At 37.7% G+C, this 22,441-nt stretch overlaps 1 protein-coding gene across 4 annotated transcripts in view; it reads right to left on the bottom strand.

The window, feature by feature from the left end:
* The window catches only part of RABGAP1 (RAB GTPase activating protein 1), a 160,059-nt gene that overhangs the window by 100,147 nt on the left and 37,471 nt on the right, over positions 1-22,441 (bottom strand). For all 4 annotated transcript variants that reach the window (XM_024562100.3, XM_053920829.1, XM_053920833.1 and 1 more), the window contains 8 exons: positions 13,554-13,788; positions 12,439-12,643; positions 9,804-9,978; positions 8,709-8,866; positions 2,820-2,930; positions 2,359-2,425; positions 1,634-1,736; positions 337-506 (listed from right to left, as the gene is read on the bottom strand). In XM_024562100.3, coding sequence (XP_024417868.1) covers positions 337-506; positions 1,634-1,736; positions 2,359-2,425; positions 2,820-2,930; positions 8,709-8,866; positions 9,804-9,978; positions 12,439-12,643; positions 13,554-13,788 — 1,224 coding nt within the window. The remainder of the gene's footprint in view (positions 1-336; positions 507-1,633; positions 1,737-2,358; positions 2,426-2,819; positions 2,931-8,708; positions 8,867-9,803; positions 9,979-12,438; positions 12,644-13,553; positions 13,789-22,441) is intronic.

Genomic DNA, 22,441 nt, shown 5'->3' on the forward strand with positions numbered 1-22,441 from the left:
ATGCAGTGAAAATATCCAACTGGAAAGAAAGAGAAATGAAGAGATTTTCAGGTACATAAGTCTAAGAGTTTGTCTTTAGTAGATCTGCACGAAAAGAAAAGGTAAAAGAATTTCTACAGGTGGAAGCAAGTAAGATCAGATGGAAACCTGGCTCTCGAGGAATAAGTGCAACAAAATTGGTAAATGGGAAAAAGTAATAGACAATTTTTCCTCTGAATGTATTTAAAATACACATGATCTAACTGATAGCTTAGATTAATGATAAATCAGACTCAGAAGTGGGTTCTCCTTTCTTATCCCCTTCCACACTCCAACATTTACAGAAAAGTATGGTACCTGTTTTAGTTTCAAAAAGAAGTTTTCAGTAGTACTACGTTTGCTGAAGGGCCAGAATAACCTTTCATTAGGGGAGCAAACACGGACTTTTGTCTCCAGGAGAAATCGAACGGGCTCCTGTACTTCTGTTATTACCAAATCAACAGCCGTGGTCATAAACAGCACTTTATCTAGAGAGAGAGAAGCAAATAAAAAAAGGGAAATATATTTGCTCACAGGATCAATGTAAAAGTAATTACTCTTATGATAACTTTAAGATATCTTAAGGTAATCCATTAATTATCTAAAATAAGCAGGTAAATCACTGTTTTGAAAAGTTATTTTCCATACGGAGGATTCCTTTCTTGGGTAGATTGTTTGAAGGGGGATTAGTAGGAAATGCACTGTCAAACTTTTACAATAGTGACATATGGCTTTTTTATGCCACTCTCACCAACAGTGGGGGTTCTCAACTTTTAAGATCTTGGTTAACAATGGTAACTGTTTATATCCTTTATCCGTTTTTATCTATAATGATATAAATACCAAAAAAATGGAGTGGAAAAAATAAATGGCACTCAAATAAATGCCTCGATAAGAGGCACTAGTTAGGCAAATAATGTTACTTTTTCAGAATAAGATATTATACAGTCATTAAATGACATTTGGGGAGAACATGAAATACCTTGAAAAAGGTTATTTATGCATAGAACAGGGGTGTCAAACTCATTTTCACCAGCGGGGGGGGGGGGGGGGGGGGGCCACATCAGCCTCATGGTTGCCTTCAAAGGGCCGAATGTAATTTCAGCTCCTTAACAGTTAAGGAGTAGTTACATTTATACAGTCCTAAAATTATTTCAGCCCTTTGAAGGCAACCACGAGGTGGATGTGGCCCCCGGTAAAAATGAGTTTGACACCCCAGGCCATAGAACATCTAAAAAGCTGCACAAGAAACTGGTCACAGTGGTCTCCTGTGGAGTGGGGCCCTGGGGACTGTAGTAGATTTTTACCTTTTTCTATATATCCTCTGAATTTTCAACCATGTGCATATATTACCTCTCCACATAAAGTAAATAAAATTTAGAAGTCTGTAAATAAATGAGTACATAAGTAGAAGAGGAAGCAGGGAAAGGAAAAATAAGTGGGGAAAAATGATACTCTGTTTACAGGTCAAATTTAATAATAAACTCAACTACTAAAATTCTTTGGTTTCACTAGAATTAGGTAAGCACTGGATACTTGTCAGATAAGTGGTCCTAAGGTCTGGGTATCTTCTTAGGACTCAAATTTCTGTTCTGATGTCAGCAACCTGCATTACCTTTAGGAGTTTCTTCATTTACAACTTGAAAATGCGGGGATTTTGGATTCCAGCTCCCAGTGATAACATAAGACTTTCCATCTGAACTTTTGCCCATAGATTCCTAAAGAAAAGAGTAAAACAAACATTAATACTAAAGTAAGGGGACAACAGCTCGCCCCACTCCACTGTCTTCAAAGTTAGGAGTTGCAAAATGTAAAAATATGAAAGAGAACCAGATTTTTTAAAGGGTAGGAGTATAATTGAATAATTATAGTTAAAATTAAAGATGTGCCAATTATTTATGTAATTGTTCCTGAAAACTTACACATAAAGTAAATGCTTGTAAATCATATCAACCTGTATAAGCATTAGACAGATTTACTACTTAAACCCATGCTGAATTCCTCTGTGAATAATTACTACATAAGTCTTAGTTTTAAAAATATTTCCATGTAATAGAAATAACACTGTCTACTTTTATGAAGCTCATGATTCTCTCACAACTTTTCTCCTTTGCTCCCCTCACCAACCCTACATGAAAAACAATTATTCACTATTACATAGTCAAAAAGGTAGCAAATACCAAATCAGAAATAAATCCCCTTATTTTTACTTGTGGCTTTACAACTTACAAAAACACCTTTATAAACATGCTTCTATTTTAGATTCAGATGAGATAAAGCGAAACCATCTCTACTGAGGAAATAGTGTATAGCTTAAAAAAAGGAAACAAGAAGCCCTACCAAGTCTAACAGGTGCATGTCACTGTTCCGTACGCCTCTCCCGGGGCTAAGAAGAAGACCAAAGCACCTGCAAGAAAAGAACTGACATAAATTTGGAAAAAAGAACACAAAAAAGATGTTTACATTAGGTCACTTAAAAAAACCTCTTATTGAAGGAACAAAGGACACATTAAAATTATCAATCAATTAGTACTGCCAAAATAATCCTTACTTCTTTAATTAGATATTAACATATAATAAAAGGCAAACATAGAGATAACAAGTTCTACATTTGCCTTTTATTTATCACATAAAGTCAGCATATCTGTGGAAGCTTTATAGGAGTTAATGCAAAGTGAATGAAGTAGCCATTTAATAGCCAAGAGAATTCCCAAGGGAACAAAATATTTGTAAATACGTTTTTGAATATAGTGTATTACACTATTAGATTGATAAAAACTAAACTCAGAAAAAATGTTTACCTTTCAATGGCAAGTTCTTTATTAGTTGTTTGTTGCACATAGATGACGATCTTCTTATCAATTCCTTGGCGCAGTTTAAAGCATTGTCTGTCCTTATCTTTAGGAACCGCACTGTAGAACAACAGGTTCTGTTAATTTTGCAAAGTACTGTCTTGTGACATATAATAGAACAATTTTTGTTATGTTGTGAAAATCAGGCACAGAAATCGCTTGATTTGATTCTTTTCTGTGTCTGGTTTTCAAATTTTAACAGAAGTTTAAAAAAAACATTTTTTAAAATTATCACCAGCCTCTTGATGTGAAAATATCATCATTACTGTATATAATCCACTAACATTTGTAAAAGCTAGAAAAACCAACTCCACTGTCCCCTCAAATGTGGTTTTAGTTTTTTTCATTTTTTGTTGCTTTAAAAAGTATATTTGTAAAGCATCTAGCACCCAGCACAGGGCTGCTCAAAAAAATGTTACTTTCCTTTCTTTTTAGTCACTGGTTTTGACAAATTATTACTGCCTTATTTGTTTAAACATATAAGAAAAGATACTTCATCACAGCTCCTTTGAAATTCATAACAAGGTGCCTTCAAAAAATCAGAGATGAGGATGACATGGCCAACAGCAAGTTTGTGATCGTCACTTCCTTCAGCAGCGATAACCTAACTGTAAACCTGTGTGATACAGGCATGCCTCATTTTATTGCTCTTTGCTTTATTGTGCTTCACAGATAATGCGTTTTTTACAAATTGAAGGTCTGTAGCAATCCTACATCAAGTAATTCTATTGGCACCATTTTTCTAACAGCATTTGTGTACTTAGTGTTCCTGTGTCACATTTCAGTAATTCTTGCTATATTTCAATTTTTTCATTATGACTATATTTGTTATGGTGATGTCATCAGCAGTATTTGATGTTCCTATTTTAACTGGGACACCACAAACTGCACCCATGTAAGATGGTAAACGTAATCAACAAATGTGTGTGTTCTGACTGCTCCACCAACTGGCCAATTCCAACTCTCTCCCTCTCCTTAGGTCTATTTCCTGAGACACAATATTGAAACTAGCCCCATTAACAACCCTACAATGGTCTCTAAGTGTGTAAGTAAAAGAAAGAATCTCTCACGTTAAATCAAAAGCTATAAATGATTAAACTTAAGAGAGGAAGGTATGTTGAAAGCCAAGGCAGGCTAAAAGCCAGGCCTCTTGCACCCAACAGTTAGCCAAGTTGTGAATGAAAAGGAAAACTTCCCAAAGGAAATTAAAAGTGCTACTTTGGTTAACACATGAATGATAAAGTGTAACAGCCTTACTGCTGACATGGAGAAAGTTTAGGAATCTGGATAAAACATCGACCAGGAACAACATTCCCTTAAACCAACGCCTAGTCCCGAGCAAGACCTTAACCCTGTTCAAACCTATGAAGAATAACAGAGGTGAGAAAGCTTCAGAAGAAAAGCCTGAAGCTAGCGGAGGCTGGTTCCTGAGGTTTAAGGAAGGAAGCCATCTCCATAACAAAAGTGCAAGATGAAGTAGCAAGTGCTGATGAGGAAGCTTCTGCAAGTTATCCAGAAGATCTAGCTAAGATAAGTCATGAAGGCAACTCCACTGAACAACAGATTTTCAATGTAGACAAAACAGCCTTACATTGGAAGAAGATGCCATCTAGGGCTTTCATGGCTAAAGAGGAGAAATCCTCTGGCTTCAAAGCTTCAAAAGACAGGCTGACTCTCTTATTAGGGGCTAATACAGCTAGTGACTTCAGGTTGAAGCCAATGTTCATTTCCATTCCAGAAACCTTAAGGCCCTTATGAATTATACTTAATCTACTCTGTCTGTGCTCTATAAACAGAACAACAAAGCCTAAATAACAGCACATCTGTTAACACCATGGTTTACTGAATATTTTAAGCCCACTGTTGAGATCTCTTGCTCAGAAAAAGAGATTCCTTTCAAAATATCACTGACAATGCGCCTGGTCACCCAAGAGCTGTGATGGAGATGTACAACGAGATTAATGTCGTTTCAATGCCTACAAACACAGCATCCATGCTGCAGCCCATGAATCGAGGAGTAATTTCAATGTTTAAGTCTTATAATTTAAGAAACACATTTCGTTAGCCTACAGCTGCCATGGACAGTGATTAATCTGATGGATCTGGAAGAAGTAAATTGAAAACCTTCTGGAAAGAACCATTCCAGATTCATTAAGAACATTCAAGATTCAAGGGAAGAGGTCAAAATATCAATGTTAGCAGGATTTTGCAAGGTTAATTCCAACCTCCCTGGATGACTTTCAGGGGTTTAAGACTTCGATGGAGGAGATAAATGCAGATGTGGTGGAAATAGTAAAAAAAAATCGAATTAGACGTGGACCTGGAGGTGTGACTCGACTGCTGCAATCTCATGGTAAAAACTTGCTCGGTAAGGAGTTGCTTCTTACACGTTAGCAAAGAAAGTGGTTTCTTGAGATAGACTCTACTCCTGGTGAAAATGCTGAGCTGACTGTTGAAATGACAACCAAGGATGTAGAATATGACATAAACTTATGGTAAGGCAGTGGCAGGGTTTGAGAGCAGTAACTCCATTTCTGCAAGAAGTTCTATTGTGAGGAAAATACTATCAAACAGCATCACATGCTACGGAGAAATTACTTGTGAAAATAGGAGTCAACCGATGCAGTAGACTTCATTGTTGCCTCATTTTAAGAAAGTGCCACAGCCACCTCAAATTTCAGCAACCCCCACCCTGATCAGTCAGCAGCCGTCAATATCAGGACAAGCCCCTCCACCAGCAAAAGGATAATGGCATAGCTCAGATGATGGACCGCATTTTAGGCAACAAAGTATTTTTAAATTAAGGTATGAATTTTTAAAAACATAATGGTATTGTACACATTGCTACAGTATAGTGTAAACATAACTTTTATATGCACTGGTGAACCAAAAAAAATTATGAGGCTTTTATTGCAAAATTCACTTTTCTGCAATGTTCTAGAAAGGAACCTACATATCTCTGAGGCATTCCTGTAATTCTAAAAGTAATACTAATGATACAGTTTAAATCAGCTTATGAAGAAAGCTGAAAATATTCTTAAAATGACATGTTACCAAAATAATCCCCTAACCTCCCACACAACACTTTTTCTAGCTCCGACGTTCACAGAGGCAAACGTCTTTCTATGGCAATCAGCCCGTACGCAGTAAATCTAAATTGTGTCTTATTACCATGCAATGTCAAGATTATGGCAACAGAACCATTAGATGATACTATAAAAGGCTACAGGAGCGCTCTGAGTACCTACTCAAACTAAAAAGTGGCTCTGAAGAAATTAGTTTGAAGCTCCTCTACATTTATATAGCAACCAATTTAAGAACATTTAAAAAACACTGAGATTTAAAAAATCAAAGAATCTTGGAAAAGGAGTCTAGAAATGACAAACATATACAAAGAAAAACTTTTGCATACCAAACTAATTATTTGTGGCCGACAGAATTTTCATCTATAACGATATACGTAGGTCTCAATTTTTTAACTGGTAATCAGTACACTACTTCTCTATGTTCAGTGGATGCTGAAACATAAATACTCAGTTGACTCCTGACCAACGTGGGGGTTAGGGGCACCAAACAACTACTCCCCAGTGGAAAATCCATGCAAACTTAAATTAACCGTCTGCATATGCAGATTCCCAAATATGGAATGAAAATACTGTTTTTGATCCACAGTTCTTGCACCCATGGATGCAAAACCCGGCCATAGATCGTGGGCTGACTGTTACATTTATTGAAAAATATCTGCACTGTTCACACATATGTAGTTCAAGGGTCAACTGTAATCTCAGCTGTATCTAAAATATCAACAATGGAAACAGAGTTCTCTTTGGTGTTCTGAGTCTGAAGGGCAAGGAAAATCCACATTAACAGGAAGCAGAACGTAGACTGTGTAAGCAGTGGAAGTGTACTCACTGATCTCAGGGGATCTAAATTACATTTTTGGTCTTGTCATAGTATCACTGAATGGATTCAACCAGGTAACTCTACATTTAATTCCTATTGTATAAATTAAGAAACTGAGGTCCAGGCTTAACTTCTCTGGGTTTCTTATATATTAAACAAGGACAATATTAAATAACCCAACCTACTGAACAGGGTTAGATTAAATAAGACAAAGAAGAATAAAAAGTTCTTTCAATGGTATAAACGAAAACGTTCCACCTTGTAAGGGCTAAAGTGAAGGGCAGGTTTCCAATTTTGATCATTTAAGAATTAAACTTTTTCAGGCATGGAAAAAAGAGCATTAATCCTTGCCACAACGCTCTGCCTATATTCATGTTATGGTAAAATCACATGGTAGAATCACTGGATAAATGGAACTGCATTTGACAAGGTCAAATTTGACAAAGAAAAGAATACTCTTCAATGATTTCATCACTTATTTTCTGCTATAAACTACAAATTTGGTAAAACCATGGGGAAAAAGAGAGCAAAGGCCTAACAAAATTGACAAGCAAAGGTGACCACGCAGGGATTTTCCGCATAGCGTCTCCTTGGCACGAGGGTGAATGTAATAGGGTGTTTGTAATTGTGACCATTCTACCTTGAATATGCCTAATTGTGGAAGGGAGCTATTCTAGTGCCTCTCTTCTGAGATATCCTAGAAATCCTTCCTGTTGTAAGTGGAGATCACAACAGAATCTACATAAATATCTTCAATAAAGGAAAACAAAGTAGTAAGAAAACTGTTGTTTCTTAAAAAGGCAAAAAAAATATTACAAAGTTTACAAGGCAGGAATGCACACTGTGGGAAGCACCAAGCCACAGTTTTCCTCCGACAATAGACATAAGGCTGGAAAGCAAGCACAGGGCACCACAGGCCTTCACACACTTCAGTGCACGAATCAACACTGAAGCTGCATTGTTCACTAAATTGGCCACAAGATGGCATGACAATTCCAAAATCTTTGAAGGGGACTAGTAAAGAGTTATCAGTTTTCCAAATGAATTAGTGCCATTGTGCCTTTTGATGTAAAAGCAATTAGAAATATTTTGATGCAACTTCACATTATTGGTTTTATGAAACAGCGGTATAGAAAAGACTTCTATATGCAACTATCGATTATAATCCCAAGAAGCACCAATTTTGTGGTGGGCTATGGAGGAAAAAAATCCAATCATCACAGTATTTCAGAGTTAGAAAAGACCTCAGTCCACCTACCTCATTTGATAAGTAAGGAAACTACCATCAAGAAACATAAAGAAACTTGGAAAAGGTTAACTGCTAATAGTAGCAATAATTAAACTAAACCTAAGTTTTTATTTCTATTCCAGAGTTCTTTTCCCTACAAGAAAGTATCATTTTACTATAAAAACACAAACCATTTATTTCTGACCTTATATGCAAGATTAGACTTCAGACAGACTAAATTTCTCTCCTTCTAATGTGTTCAGATAAACTTTAGTGGTAAAACTTGATTTCAATAGCCTTAAGATCTTTAGATTATTAAATAAATAAACCAAACAAGAACAAAACAAACCCCCCAGTAAAACAAACACAGCTACAAATCCAGATGACTTAACTTGTCATCATTTGATATCAGTTGCCAGCAAATTACTTTGAGTCTGACTAAAATAATATAATAATGTGACATTTTCCCACATAAATTTTTAATTCTTGAAATGTTGCCTCTATAAATTTGCCTATTTCTTTTCCTTTATCACTTACATTAAAAAAAAAAACAACAACAAAAAACTCCACCTATTAAAGCAATCATTTTATAGTATGCAAGTTATCTAATCTGACCTGGAGTTTCCCTTGAACCGCAGATAATATGGCATGGCCTATTACAACCTCAAAAATAAATATAAATAAATAAATGAGATAAGATGCCCTACCTAAAATAACCTTTACCATCATCTTCTTTTATTTCTAAAGACACAGAGAAGGTAAAGATGTCACTGTCAGGAGTCTGGGGTGCAGCAGTGGCTGAAAGTGGGGTCTGCTTGGCAGAACGGCGGAAGGCAGTGGCAAAACTGTACAGGATCCGGCTTACCTGCAACCAGACAGTTCAGGAAAAGGGCTGTTATCGAAGGAAATAAAATACTCTTTTTAAGGCTGAAGGTTACCTACTTTGTTGGGGAGGAGTAATTCCTTTTTTTCCTATTGATTTCTTTTTTTAATTCTTTTATTTCAGCTTTGATATACAATTGACATAAAATTGTAAGACATTTAAAGTGTTCACCGTGGTAATTTGATAATGTACACATCGTAAAAGGGTTCCCCCATCAATGAATTAACATATCTATCACCTCACATTATCTTTTTTTCCCCTTGGTGAGAACATTTAAGTTCTATTCTCTTAACACTCTTAACAAATTTTAATTGTACATCACAGTGTTATCCACTAGAGTCATCTTATAGATGAAAGTGTGTACTCATTTGCCAACCTCTCCCTATTTTCCCCAGCCTCCAGTGACCATTCTTTTACTGTCTCTATGAGCTTGACGTTTTTGTTATTTAGATTTCGTATTGATTTCTTTTGGTTAATTATCTAATTTGTTATGCCTAAATGCAAGCAATACTGAACAGCCAATGAAGGAGTTTTAAAAAAGAAAATGGTTTTAAACACTAAAAATCCAACTGAAAAATTATTTCCTAAATTGTTAAGAACTATCTGAATACATTTATTAAAATAGAAATAATTCCAAAAATTTAGCTATAAAAGAATACTTTGCAAATGTGTCATTGCCAGAACCAAGATGCCAATCTAACCCAGTCAAGAAGCAGCCAACTGGTCTCCTCTGACACTCTTAGCAACAAGGTTTTGGTTAACCAAACTTTTAGTTCATTCGTATTTCAGTCCATCAGGCTGGAATAAATAAAACACTTGCAGAAAATTTCATTTTGCTTTAAGTGACCACAATAAATACTGCAATAATTTCAACACAGATGAAATTTCATTTGCAGACAGTATTCTCCTGAGGACTTACAGCTTCTTGTATTTCACACTGGAAGACATGTATCCTGAAGAGCTCGGCATTGAAGTGACTTTCAGTGAAAGCAAAACAGTCACTCTCAGGCGTTCCATCATGCCCTCTGACACAGAAGAGGATTTTGTAGATAGGGTAGTTTGCTATTTCAAAGTTTGTCTGAGGATCTAAGAGTCTGTTCAGAAAGAAAACAGATAAAAAGAGAATAGAGGGATTATGGACTATTTTCACTGTAGGATTCAAAGTTTATATAAACCTTTTGTGGAATGCTAACCATATTAATCTTAAGTCCTTTTTTTAAGATTTCATTTATTTATTTTTAGAGAGGGGGAGGGAGGGAGAAAGAGAGAGAGAGAAACATCAATGTGCAGTTGCCTCTCATGCGCCCTGTGCTGGAGACCTGGCCTGCAACCCAGGCATGTGCCCTGACTGGGAACTGAACCTGCAACACTTTGGTTCGCAGGCTGACACTCAATCCACTAAGCCACACCAGCCAGGGCTCTTAAATCTTGATAATTAAGTTATATGAGGATTCCTCAAGTTACTGATTCTATAATTCCAAGGTATTAAAAACTACATAATCCCCATGTTTTAGGGAGGCAATCGGAAAGGTATAAATAATATCAGTACATATTTCTTATATACTCTGTAACTAAATAAAGACTAGAACAATGGGTAAATTAGACTACCAAAATAAATGATTAAAGCTATGCTTCACATCTTTTAAAAATGACCTAATCTCCTTTATTATTTAAAAAAATTCAAAGCTGGTGTTTTTGTCAGTATAAAACATGCTCTTTTGATTCATGGCAAATAAAGGGAGAGAGATTGTACAGAATGTTAACACTTAAGAAAAAAACATCATTAATACAATTTTTTAAATGCCATTTATTGAAAAATCAAAGGGATGACATTCATTCAACAAATTTGTGTGGTATCTACAACATTCCAGGCTCTGTTCGGAGCACTGAGGACACAAATACAAAAGGACTAAGAACTACGCAATTTCAACACTAGGCACTGGCATTGATGCGGAGAGCCCAGGAGCCCCTGTGCATAATGGAAATACCGAGAACAGGATCTAATCCAGGTTCAAAGGCACTTTGATAAACACTCTGAGAACATGGGGCAAGAGAAACTGGTTTTCTCATATCTTTATAGAATTAAAATACACTAGAACAAAGAATAACTTCAGTTGGGGGAATGGCTACTGACTAAGAAGCACATAGAAATGAGTGCTAAATAAATTTTATTAAAAGATTCACATTAATAAATACAATTAACATTAGGACTTATGAGTCTTCGTGAAATACTTCCTTAAATACTCAGAGGAGAATTGGAGATGATTGGATTAAAAAATTAACTTACTAATATCCACATACAACTATAACTCTACTACCATAAAAAGCCAAAATGCTTTTGAGGGTAGAGAAACAAATACTTTCATATACCACTGATAGAGGTATAAACTGGATTAGTATTTCTAGGGGGCTATTTAGTAATGTATCACAAGTAATAAAAATGGGTAAACCTTTGACTCCTAAGTCTAATTCTAGAAATTTATAAGTTAATGTTTAACGAAATTGAAAAAAATGTAGCTCAAAGACATCTATTTATAAGAAAAGTATGGGGGGAAACAGTACAGATAAAGTACTTATGTGCCCATATAATAAAAGCTTAATATTAGCTGTTATTAGTATTTTTCTGATTTAAAAAACCTAAAATGTGTAATATAAGACACTGGTTATTTCTGAATAATCCATCATGTGCCACCATAAATTAAAAAATTAATATTTATTGATATGACGAGAGTCACAATATAAAACTAAGTGAAGAAAGCATGTTATAAGATGGTATGTATATTTCCACTGTTGTTAAAATGGTGATTCTAATAGTTATATAATTATACGTGCACATAAATAGGCGTATGTACACATATACACATGTATCCATACAAGTACATAGAGAGGGTCTTAATAAACAAAGATGTGAACTGTGTTTTTCAATGACAGAGTAGAATTAAGTATTTTCTGGAATTTTTTTAATGTTCTTTGATTTTTATTAATTAGGCATGTATTTTTTGTATAAGGGGAAATGTTATTTTATCTGAGTAGTTAGAATTCTGTATTTAGCTAGTTAATACAGACATTCAATTGTTATCATTTATTCTAGTTAGTATAAACAGCTATTTCTAGAGACTTTTCTGGGTCTTAGTTTCCTCATCTTAAAAATTAAGGGACTATACTAGAATAGTTAATACTTACCAATAGGTTTTTGTAATTTCAAAAATCAGTGTTAAATTCAACGCTGAACTATTGTGTCAAACTAGTATTTGTATTGGGGAAACAGAGAAAATATAAATTGTTAGGCAGACTCTCATATCAACATATTTCAATTATCCTGCAAACACCCGCATTTCTAGTATGTTACACACAACTGCAGCAGGGTATGAAAACTGCTCAAATGCATGACTATTTTCCATAAGGGTCACAATACCTAGAAGACGTAAGTGCCAGAAGAATTAAACATTACATAAATAAAATATTTATGTCTTTTGTTCACTATTGCTTATTTCTAAAACTACAGGTCAGAAATCTGATCAAGTGTTACAAGCATTTCGAGAAGCTGGTCTTACCTTACAGTTCCTTCAGACACATTCGGCACTGACAGGGTTACATCTATTGGAATCTGACGCTGGCTCCTTAAGATGGACATCATCCTTAAGGCTTCCACTTCACTCCGGGGAGCATTTACTGACGCACAGCCTAAATAAGTCAGCTTGCTGAAGACGACACTGTCTTCCTCGGCCACTGGTGTGAAAGGACTTGACCCTTCGGAATCTGAAAGAAATGATAATGAGATGGTTATTTTAATTTATTTGATATTTTGTTGACATGAAAACCAAGTAAAAATCTACAAGTTATATTTAGGTTCTAAAATTAAGTACTAATGAGATAATATAGAATTGCCCACTGAGGCCAGATACCTAACACTAGAACCGTCACTAACACCAAAACTTTCAGGTATTGCTGTAGTATCGATCCAAACCTAAAAGGCAGCCTGAGATGCAGATCCAATACACCTTGCTGCTTCTTCTAGTTTGTGTTGACTTTGTAATTTACACTTGGGTTAAAAACAAAAAACAAAACATAACAAATTCCACAAGCGCCTTTGGTATTTCACCCCTCTGAAAAATCCCATCTCTGTCTTCTTTCTGATCGGCACTATTATAATTATTTTCTCATCCACCATCTTAGCCACTCTGTTAAGTTCTCTCAATCCCCTTGCTTTCCTTTTCCCAATACACATTTACAGTTTTAACACCCCACTCTTCCCAATGAGCCTTTCCAATGGCCCTTTTCCTCCTCAGCTTTTTCAGCTCTGCAACTTTCCCCCTAGGGCTGTTACACAGGCCTGGAGCAAACAGCCCTTCACCAAGCATCACTACTCCATTTGCCCGACCCTGTATATAAACTCCTTTTTCCTAGAAGAACCTTTAAACGTTCTGAAGATTCCCTCAATGTCATTTAACTATGTCTCTTTCCGCGGTAAAGATGACATACATTTCAAAGGGAATCAGAATGGTATATCTATTTAACTCTTCCACGTTTCCCTAAGTCTAGAATCTAGAGATTCTAGAGAACACAGATAATGGTTTTTTCTCCCTTTGAATCAAACCTAGAACAGGGTAAGCACTCAAATATTAAAAACAATAACCTTCAGTTACGCAAGCAATGCAGCAATCCTAACCTCCTTGTCCAGGTTTCACGGGAAGGCTCATCTCCGGTTTTTGGAGCCCTACTAACGGCACAGGGTTAATGGTGGATGAAGCTGAGAGCGGATTAGAGAGAGGACCATCTCCTTCACCATCCAGTTGCGACCTTTCCACAAGCTCCTTGTCCCCTGGCTGGTCGTCCACTGGAGGATCCATTAGCACATCTGCTAGCTCTTTTTGCAGCTGCTGCTCACTTCCATTCCCTATAATCTAAGGGTCACAAATATATGCAATCAGCGAAGTAACAGAGAGAGGCCAAGGAGGATTTGAATGGGTCCACATTCTTGAGAAAGTCAGCATTTCTTTTGATACAAAGACTCTTCTGAACATTTTTAACAAATAAATCGAGTTCTGCAATAAGAGCTGCAGCTGTTCTCTTAATTCGCAGTCTTTTTCATGTTTATAGTAAATTTGAGACTAATACCCAGAAATATACGTGAAGAGTTTGTCAATGTTATTAAAAGTTTTCTACAGTGTCCTAAACTAACAAAAATTAAAATATTTGTAATTTTACTGTCTGGTGAGAAATAATACTAGTAAGAGGAATATTTGTAGTAGCATATCTTATCATTAAGAAAAAGGAAAAGTGTGTTTGCTTCCAGAAGTTATCAACAGAAACATATACTTATTAGGTAATACATTTTCCCATGTATTTTACCAGTTCTGCTATATTAGAAAGTCTCTTGTATTTCTGAGAAAGACATCTCTGATATGAACAAGTTCCTAAAGTTCTGAGACACTTGAATAAAGGTGGGGAAATGCATGTATAAAATGCTCCTGAGGAACAGAAGCAATCCATGTCAACAACGTCAAGTGCTTTTCTAGAGTCATGATGGTTTATTATTAGCCGCTCAACAAGGAAATAAACAAGAGCAAATTCAAGTAGAGATTGCCCAATACTAAGGAAAACCACAAGTGACAAAACCCAGTATGGTTATGAAATGCTTATTTAAGAAATACTAAAAACTTGAAAAGAATTAAGTTATGAAAAGGAAAGTCATAGTAAAAAAAAAAAAAGGAGGGGCTGATTTGGAGGCTTTGGGACAAAAAGTTAAAAGGGGTGGGGCTGTGAGACAGTTAAAGAGAGTGAGATCTTCCCAGTGGAGTCAACACAGAAGCCCGGAAGCAAAAGTCCAGTAACAGAGGCACCTCTGGAATACCAAGAAACTCAGTTCAAACATCTTTTGTAATCTATAAACTTCAAATCCCTTTGGCGGTAAATTGTGATTGAGAAACAGTCTTAGGTCTTTCTGCTGACATTTTCCCAAGGAAATTCTAACATGTCAGCTACTTTTGCCATGGAAATAAGAGCCAGACAGATGTTCAGCCTCTTAGCTTCAATGACTTGTCTGCTTCTGTGAACTTCATTTTACGTTTACAGCTACTGCTAATGGAACTACAAGTGATTCAGTCAAGTATTTTTAACTCTTTCTTATGTCTGATCCTACACCTCCACAAGTGCAATCAAATTTATTTCAGAAGTTGTTTTCAAAGCACCTAAAAAACAAACTAGGGCTTAGTTTCTATTAACCTTATTGTTCCTGAATTGGAGACAAAATACTGCACCACCTGGAGTAAACAAAAGACAGCCTAATTGTACCCACACTGTGTTCTAAGGGGACAGAGAAGTAACATTAAGGAGAGTTAAAGCCTCCCTGAAAACAGATGGAGAAAAGCTATTAGACTCCATGTTTAAGCAATTAGCAATTATAACTGAGAAGGCTATCGTTAAAAGAGCAAACTGAACTGAAGAGTAGACATTTTACGTGCTATGAAGTATTTGCGTTTTTTTTTTTTCCCAATATAGGATATACTGTAAGTAAACTCAAGTTTTCTGTTGGACCAGTTCCCTATATTGTAACATGTTCACCAATCATGAAAATATACCTAACCCTGAAAGAAAACATTTATACATTTGTCTTTTGTGTTTATACATGTTTATCTTGCATTCTTCCCTCATTTATAAAGTCTATAAACATAAGAACTGCCTTCTGTTTCCTTAACTATTCATCAAAGGCTAAGAAAAAATAATGTACACACACATAAAATGTTGAGTTTTAAAAGCTGCTTAAAATAGCAACCCATACAAATAGCCACAATCACTTCCAGTCAAGATGGTGGCACAGGTAAACACAGCTCACCTGCTCACACAACCACATCAAAATTACAGCTAACTTACAGAACAACCAGCATTCAGAACCATCAGAAACCGAGTTGAACGGAAGTCCTACAACTACAGAATTAAAGAGACAACATCAAGACTAGTAGGAAGGGTGAAGGCGTGGAATGGTCTCACACACTGTGGCAGACAAAAACCAGGAGGGATATCTCAGGAACAAGCAGTTGGAGCCCCACACCAGGCCCCCCAGCCCAGGGTTCCAGTGCCAGGAAGATAAGTCCCCGTAACTTCTGGCTGCAACAGCCAGGGGGGACTGAGGCTATGGAAGGCAGAAACTGCTGAGTCTCAGGCAGTTCCTTTTAAAGGCCCCCACACAGACTTACTTGGTCTCAATCCCTCTGAGCTCCAGTGTGTGGGCTACAGATTGAGAGGTATCAGAGACATAGGAGGAGGAACTGAGTTGTTTGGCATCAGGGTGAGAGCTGGGGGGCAGCTCTCCCAGACAGAAGTGCTAGCAGAGGCATTTCTAAGCCCTCCCCTGTCAGAACCAAGAGCTGGCAGGTGGACACCATTATCTGAGACTTCATCAACCTGGCTCACACTGTTTGCCCCACCCTAGCTGTCAGTTGATTTCTCAAAGGAAACAGGCTAGAAGGGATTGGTAAGAAATATTCAGAGTGATGAAAAGCAAGGACCTACAACCAAGATTACTCTACCCAGAAAAGCTATCATGTAGAATCAAAGGACAGCCCTGACTGGTGTGGCTCAGTGGACTGAGTGCTGCTGGCCTGTGAACCAAAGGGTCGCTGGTTGAATTCCCCGTCAGGGCACATTCCTGGGTTGCCGGCAAGGTCCCCAGTAGGGGTCACATGAGAGGCAACCACACATCGATGTTTCTCTCCCTCTTTTCCTCCCTTCCCCTGTCTCTAAAAATAAATTTTAAAAATATTAAAAAAAAAATCGAAGGACAGATAAAGAGCTTCCCAGACAAGAAAAAGCTAAAGGAGTTCATCATCACCAAACCAGTATTATATGAAAATGTTAAAGGGTCTTCTTTAAGAAGATCAAAAATATGAACAATAAAATGGCAATACACACATACTTATTAACAGTGGACTCTAAAAACAAAATAAACAAGCAGAACAGAAACACAACCATAGATACAGAGAATGTTTTGATGGTTGCTGGATGAGAGGTGGGTCAGGGGGGTGAAAAAGGTGAAGGGGTTAAAAAGTACCAATTGGTACTTACAAAATACTCACAGGGATGCACAGTATAGCACAGGGAATAGAGTAGCTGAAAAACTCACATGCATGACCCATGGACATGTATGGGGATTGAAATTAAATAAACTTGACTTAGAATATACCGAGCATGCTCTCCCTCCTAGGAGCATGCCTATGTCTTTCCCTTCCCCCTCCTCTTCCCCCACAGGGTGGAGGAACATACTATCCACTCAAGCAGCCAAATGAAGGACCATGATCACCCTTGACAACTGTCAATCCCACAGTACTGACACATCCTACTGATCCTTGCTCAATTGTGTACTTTTTCCTCTTATCTCTGACAGCTTTTTTTTTCCTTTTTTAAAAATATATTTATTGATTATACTATTACAGTTGTCCCATTACCCCCCCACTCCACTCCATCCTGCCCACCCCCTCCCTCCCACATTCCCCCCCTATAGTTCATGTCCACGGGTCATACTTATAAGTTCTTAGGCTTCTACATTTCCTACACTATTCTTACCCTCCCCCTGTCTATTTTCCACCTATCATCTATGCTACTTATTCTCTGTACCTTCCCCCCCTCTCCCCCTCCCCCTCCCCCTCCCCTGTTGATAACCCTCCATGCAAGCTCCATTTCTGCGGTTCTGTTCCTGTTCTAGTTGTTTGCTTAGTTCGCTTTTGTTTGTTTTAGGTGTGGTCGTTAATAACTGTGAGTTTGCTGTCATTTTTACTGTTCCTATTTTTGATCTTCTTTTTCTTAGGTAACTCCCTTTAACATTTCATATAATAAGGGCTTGGTGATGATGAACTTCTTTAACTTGATCTTATCTGAGAAGCACTTTATCTTCCCTTCCATTCTAAATGATAGCTTTGATGGATACAGTAATCTTGGATGTAGGTCCTTGCGTTTACTCTTGGGTAATGTAATTATGATGTGCCTTGGTGTGTTCCTCCTTGGGTCCAGCTTCTTTGGGACTCTCTGAGCTTCCTGGACTTCCTGGAAGTCTATTTCCTTTGCCAGATTAGGGAAATTGTCCTTCATTATTTGTTCAAATAAGTTTTCAATTTTTTGTTCTTCCTCTTCTCCTTCTGGCACCCCTATAATTCGGATGTTGAAACGTTTCAAGGTGTCCTGGAGGTTCCTAAGCCTCTCCTCATTTTCCCGATTTCTTGTTTCTTCATTCTTTTCTGGTTGGATGTTTCTGTACATTTTCCTTTGTTTCTCTTAGCATAGGCTTCATTTTTTCATCTGGTTTTCAAACAGATTCAACCAATTCTGTGAGCATCTTGATAATCAGTGTTTTGAACTGTGCATCCGATAAGCTGGCTATCTCTTCCTCACTTAGTTGTATTTTTTCTGGAGCTTTGAAGTGTTCTGTCATTTGGGCCTTTTTTTTTTTTTGGTCTTGGCGCGTCTGTTACTTTAAGGGGCGGAGCCTTAGGTGTTTATCACTGGGGCGTGGTAACGCTGGTCACTGCGCTGTGACGCTGTACTTGGGGGAGGGGCCTAGAGGGAGCAATGGCGCCCGCTTCACTCTCCTCTGGATTTCAATCTTTCACTCCGATACCCACAATCAAACTGGGCCCCTCTGGTGCTGGTTCCTGAGTGGATGGGTCTCTCCAACCTCTCCCGTGAGGCTGGGAGTCTCTCCTGCTGCCGCCCCAACCCCCACAGGCGTTTTCAATCAGAGGTTTGAGGCTTTATTTCCCCGAGCTGGAGCCCTGGGTTATGGTTATGTGGTCTGCTTCGCTCCCCTCCGATCGTCTGGTTTATCTATGCGCAAATGTGGGGCTGCGGGGTGCTACCCACTGCTCTGCCTGCCCCGCTCTCCGCCACTCTGAGTCTGGCCCTCTAGGTTTACCTGCCCGAATGTGGGGCTGCAGGGTCTGCTACTGGTCAGACTGCCTGCGCCATTCGTCCCACACTCTGCCAGTCTCGGTCCCGCCACGGCAACACGAGTCCTCTCCACCCTGGTGCCCGTCTCTGCCCCTCCTACTGGTCTGGATGAATGTTCATTTTTTATTTCGTTGGTGTCGGACCCCATTGCCGTTCGATTCTCAGTCAGTTCTAGTTGTGCGAGGAGGTGCAGTGTGTCCACCTACGCTGCCATCTTGGTTCTCTGACAGCTTCTGTCATTTTACACAACCCTACTGCAAAGATAGCACTTTCCATGCCTTCTTTCTCTCTGCTGGGACCTACCTTTCATAGTGCCATTCAAGTTATAATTGCAAATTCTAGTTCTGATCTAGCATTGCTTTATTTTTTAAACCCTTCCATGTTTCACCCTGGTTGGCGTGGCTCAATGGGCTGGACATCGTCCTGCAAACTGACAGGTCACTGGTTCAATTCCTGGTCAGGGCATATGCAGGGAATGCAGGCCAGGTCTCCAGTTGGGGGCATGGAAGAGGCAGCCAATTAGTGTTTCTCTTCCTCTCTTTCTCCTTCCCCTCCCCTCTCTCTAAAATAAATAAATAAATAGGTAAATCTTTAAAAAGATTATATTAAACCCATCCATGTTTCCTCAATGCCCATAAGAGAAAGTCAAAATTCATAACTATATTCTATGAGTTTTTCCACAACTCTGCCCAATCTCCCTTTCCATCTCTTGTCAGTCATATCAAAATACTCAACTTTCCCAGGACACAGCATAAACTCTTAAGCATCTAGACTTTGCACGGACTCTTCACTTTCCTGAAAAACCCTCCTCTTGTCCTTCATTTTCTTTCACTAAGCTTAAATTCTGTTAGTGTCTCTGGGTTTATCTGCTCCCTCCTTAGGGAGAGCTACCATATTATTAGTATACATATTTATTCTAGCACTGCTACTTGTTTTAGAGAAAATGTGTTTAGTGAGTCCCGTGAACCAGACTGGACATTATTAGACAGCAGAGCCTGTTTCTTAAATTATCTTTATATTCCCAAAGGTAAGTGTCTGATGTACAGTACATCTGCAATACACATGTGTTGAACTGAATGTTATAGATAAATGCACAAATAAATAAATAAAAGCAAAAACAGAAGCCAAAGTAACAGGATTTTATTCAATTTGGATACAGATTCTGGTTTAGTTATAGAAAATGAAATATAATCTGAATGTTTTATTTTAGCTTTGTTAAAAAACAAAACCAAATACCATCATTTCCTATTATTCTGACAGTATCATTAGGGTTTAACATTTACAATAAAAAACACAGTACCAAATAGCATGCTGCAATTCACAAACAAAAACTTTATTTTGAAGTCCAACAAAGACTTCTAACCTAATGAGCACAAATATAAAAATAAAAAAGCAAAGCAAATGCGTATGAATAACCCAACTAAGGGTCACGTTTAGGTTTGCGTTCCTGTCCATGTTGTTTACATGAAGAGGACAGGAGAGTTCGTTGGGGACCAGTCATGAATTGAGAGAAAAAAACAAGTATAAAGTAGCCAATTTAGCAGCTACTGTAAACATAGACATAAATGTTTATAAGGACAGAGACCGCATGGTGAATGATTTTTTCATAACTGTTTACAAAGCAATTGGTAGAAATAAACACTGGGGACAAGAACTAGCTTGTGGAACAACTCCAGGGGGCACCATTCACATCATGCACTACGTGAACTGCATCCTAGGGTTGTGCAGAGCACAGACTATGCAAACGTCCTTAGTAGCCCCACCCCGGCTCCACAGTAAGACAGGCCTGAGTCCGGGACACGGCTCTGACATTATTTCTATTGGATGTGAACAATTTAACTTCTGGGAGCCACAACTGTCCCATCTCTAAAATGACGTTCATGTGTATCTCACGGGATTGTCGTGAGGGCTCAATGATAAAATATGATTACTGTGCAGTTATTTATTGCAGGCACTATGATTTTTTACAAGGATTATCTCATTTCTTCACAATATCTGCCAATTAGTAAGCATCTAGTAGGCATCTAATTAGTATCTCCCTACCCCACTTTCGGCCTTTTCTAAACAAACTCTGATCTATCTACTGGAGTTGAGGTTCAGAAAAGCAAATAGCTTTTTTAAAAAAGTAGTTCTTCTATTTTCCAGGGTCCAGAAAATACTAAGAACACACCTACTATTCATGTACAAAAGCAGCATTACTGGAATAACGTCTGTCCTTTCTAAATATATCAAATAAAGGTAACAGCTTATATGATAAAATTGGCTACACATCTATTTCCTTGAGAGCAAAAGCACATTTACAGAACCAAAGAACAATGTGTTCCAAAGGCAATATCCAGCAGAGTCATTTCCTGGTCTTAATTTTCTACTCTAACTTTACAGCCCCTGTTTCCCTTCACTGCAGCAACACAAACGAGGCCCCACTGGATCCTCCAGTTACACAAACTACTTTAGTTTAGGCAGCTTGGGACACTTTGCCAGTGGAGATTTTATGTCTTCAAAGAAGTATGCTTAGAAAATGACAGTGTGTGCTTAAGAAATCCAGACATGATAAAAAAAATTAAAGACAAACTCCTGATGATCTACCCTTCCCACTACTTGTGTCATATTGCAAGAAAATATAAATCAAAATGGTTCAAACTGGGTGATTCTGCTCAACTTCAGTGTAAAAGCTGAGCCATTTCAAAATAAGTATATACATTACACAAAAGCAAGGCACAAAAGACCCAGAAGTCCAATTTGGATACTGAAAGTATAGTTACTAATCCCAGATCCACTCACATACTCCTTCTGGGATCTTTAATAAAACCTTAAATCTCTTTGTGCCTCATTTATACGCTGCTGCTGTTCCAATCATCCATCTCCTTATCTTAACTGTATGAAGGAAGGACCAGAGAGAACACCTAAAATCCGAAATTATTAACATTAATTTAAAATAAAAAGGAAGGGGGAGGAATAGAACACCTTGTGAATTCATCCCTAAAAAGTCAACTAAAGAAATATCCCAAATATTTGTGACTGTTTTGCTGAATAATGGAATAATGACTGGGATTTACTTTTCTCATGTCTAAAATTTCTGTATTAAGCGTACATTGCTTTTATATTACAGACGACAAGTGACAAAAAGCCATTTGCACCCTGGCAGAAAAAGGAAAGCCAGCACATACAATTCTACCTTACGCAGTGGTTGGACTCCAGGCCCTTTGGAGACTTTGTTTGATCTTCCGCACACCACAGACGCGCTTCTTTGGGAAATTATTAATCACTCTTTAAGGCTTTGCTGAACTGCTGCCTCTTCTATGAAACCTTTCTTTTCTTCTTTAGGCAACAGTTATGTTCTCATGTAATTCTTATCATGTCTATATTCAGCACTTTATGAACTTTATTGTGATGACATATTTACTTATGTGTCTCCCTCCCTACCCTGATCCCTTTAATTAAACTGTGCATTTCTCGTTCAGTACCTTTGCTTGCTGAATAAAAGTTCAGAATTACAGAGGACACGATCACCTGATTCTAAAACAAGCAATATCAGAAACAGAGTAAGAAGATTAGTTTAAACAATACTAAGGAGGAGTAATTTTTGTATTTGCTATTTTAATAAAACCTGGCAACTTT

The sequence above is a fragment of the Desmodus rotundus genome, chromosome 1 (assembly GCF_022682495.2).
Source record: "Desmodus rotundus isolate HL8 chromosome 1, HLdesRot8A.1, whole genome shotgun sequence".
Lineage (NCBI taxonomy): Eukaryota > Metazoa > Chordata > Mammalia > Chiroptera > Phyllostomidae > Desmodus > Desmodus rotundus.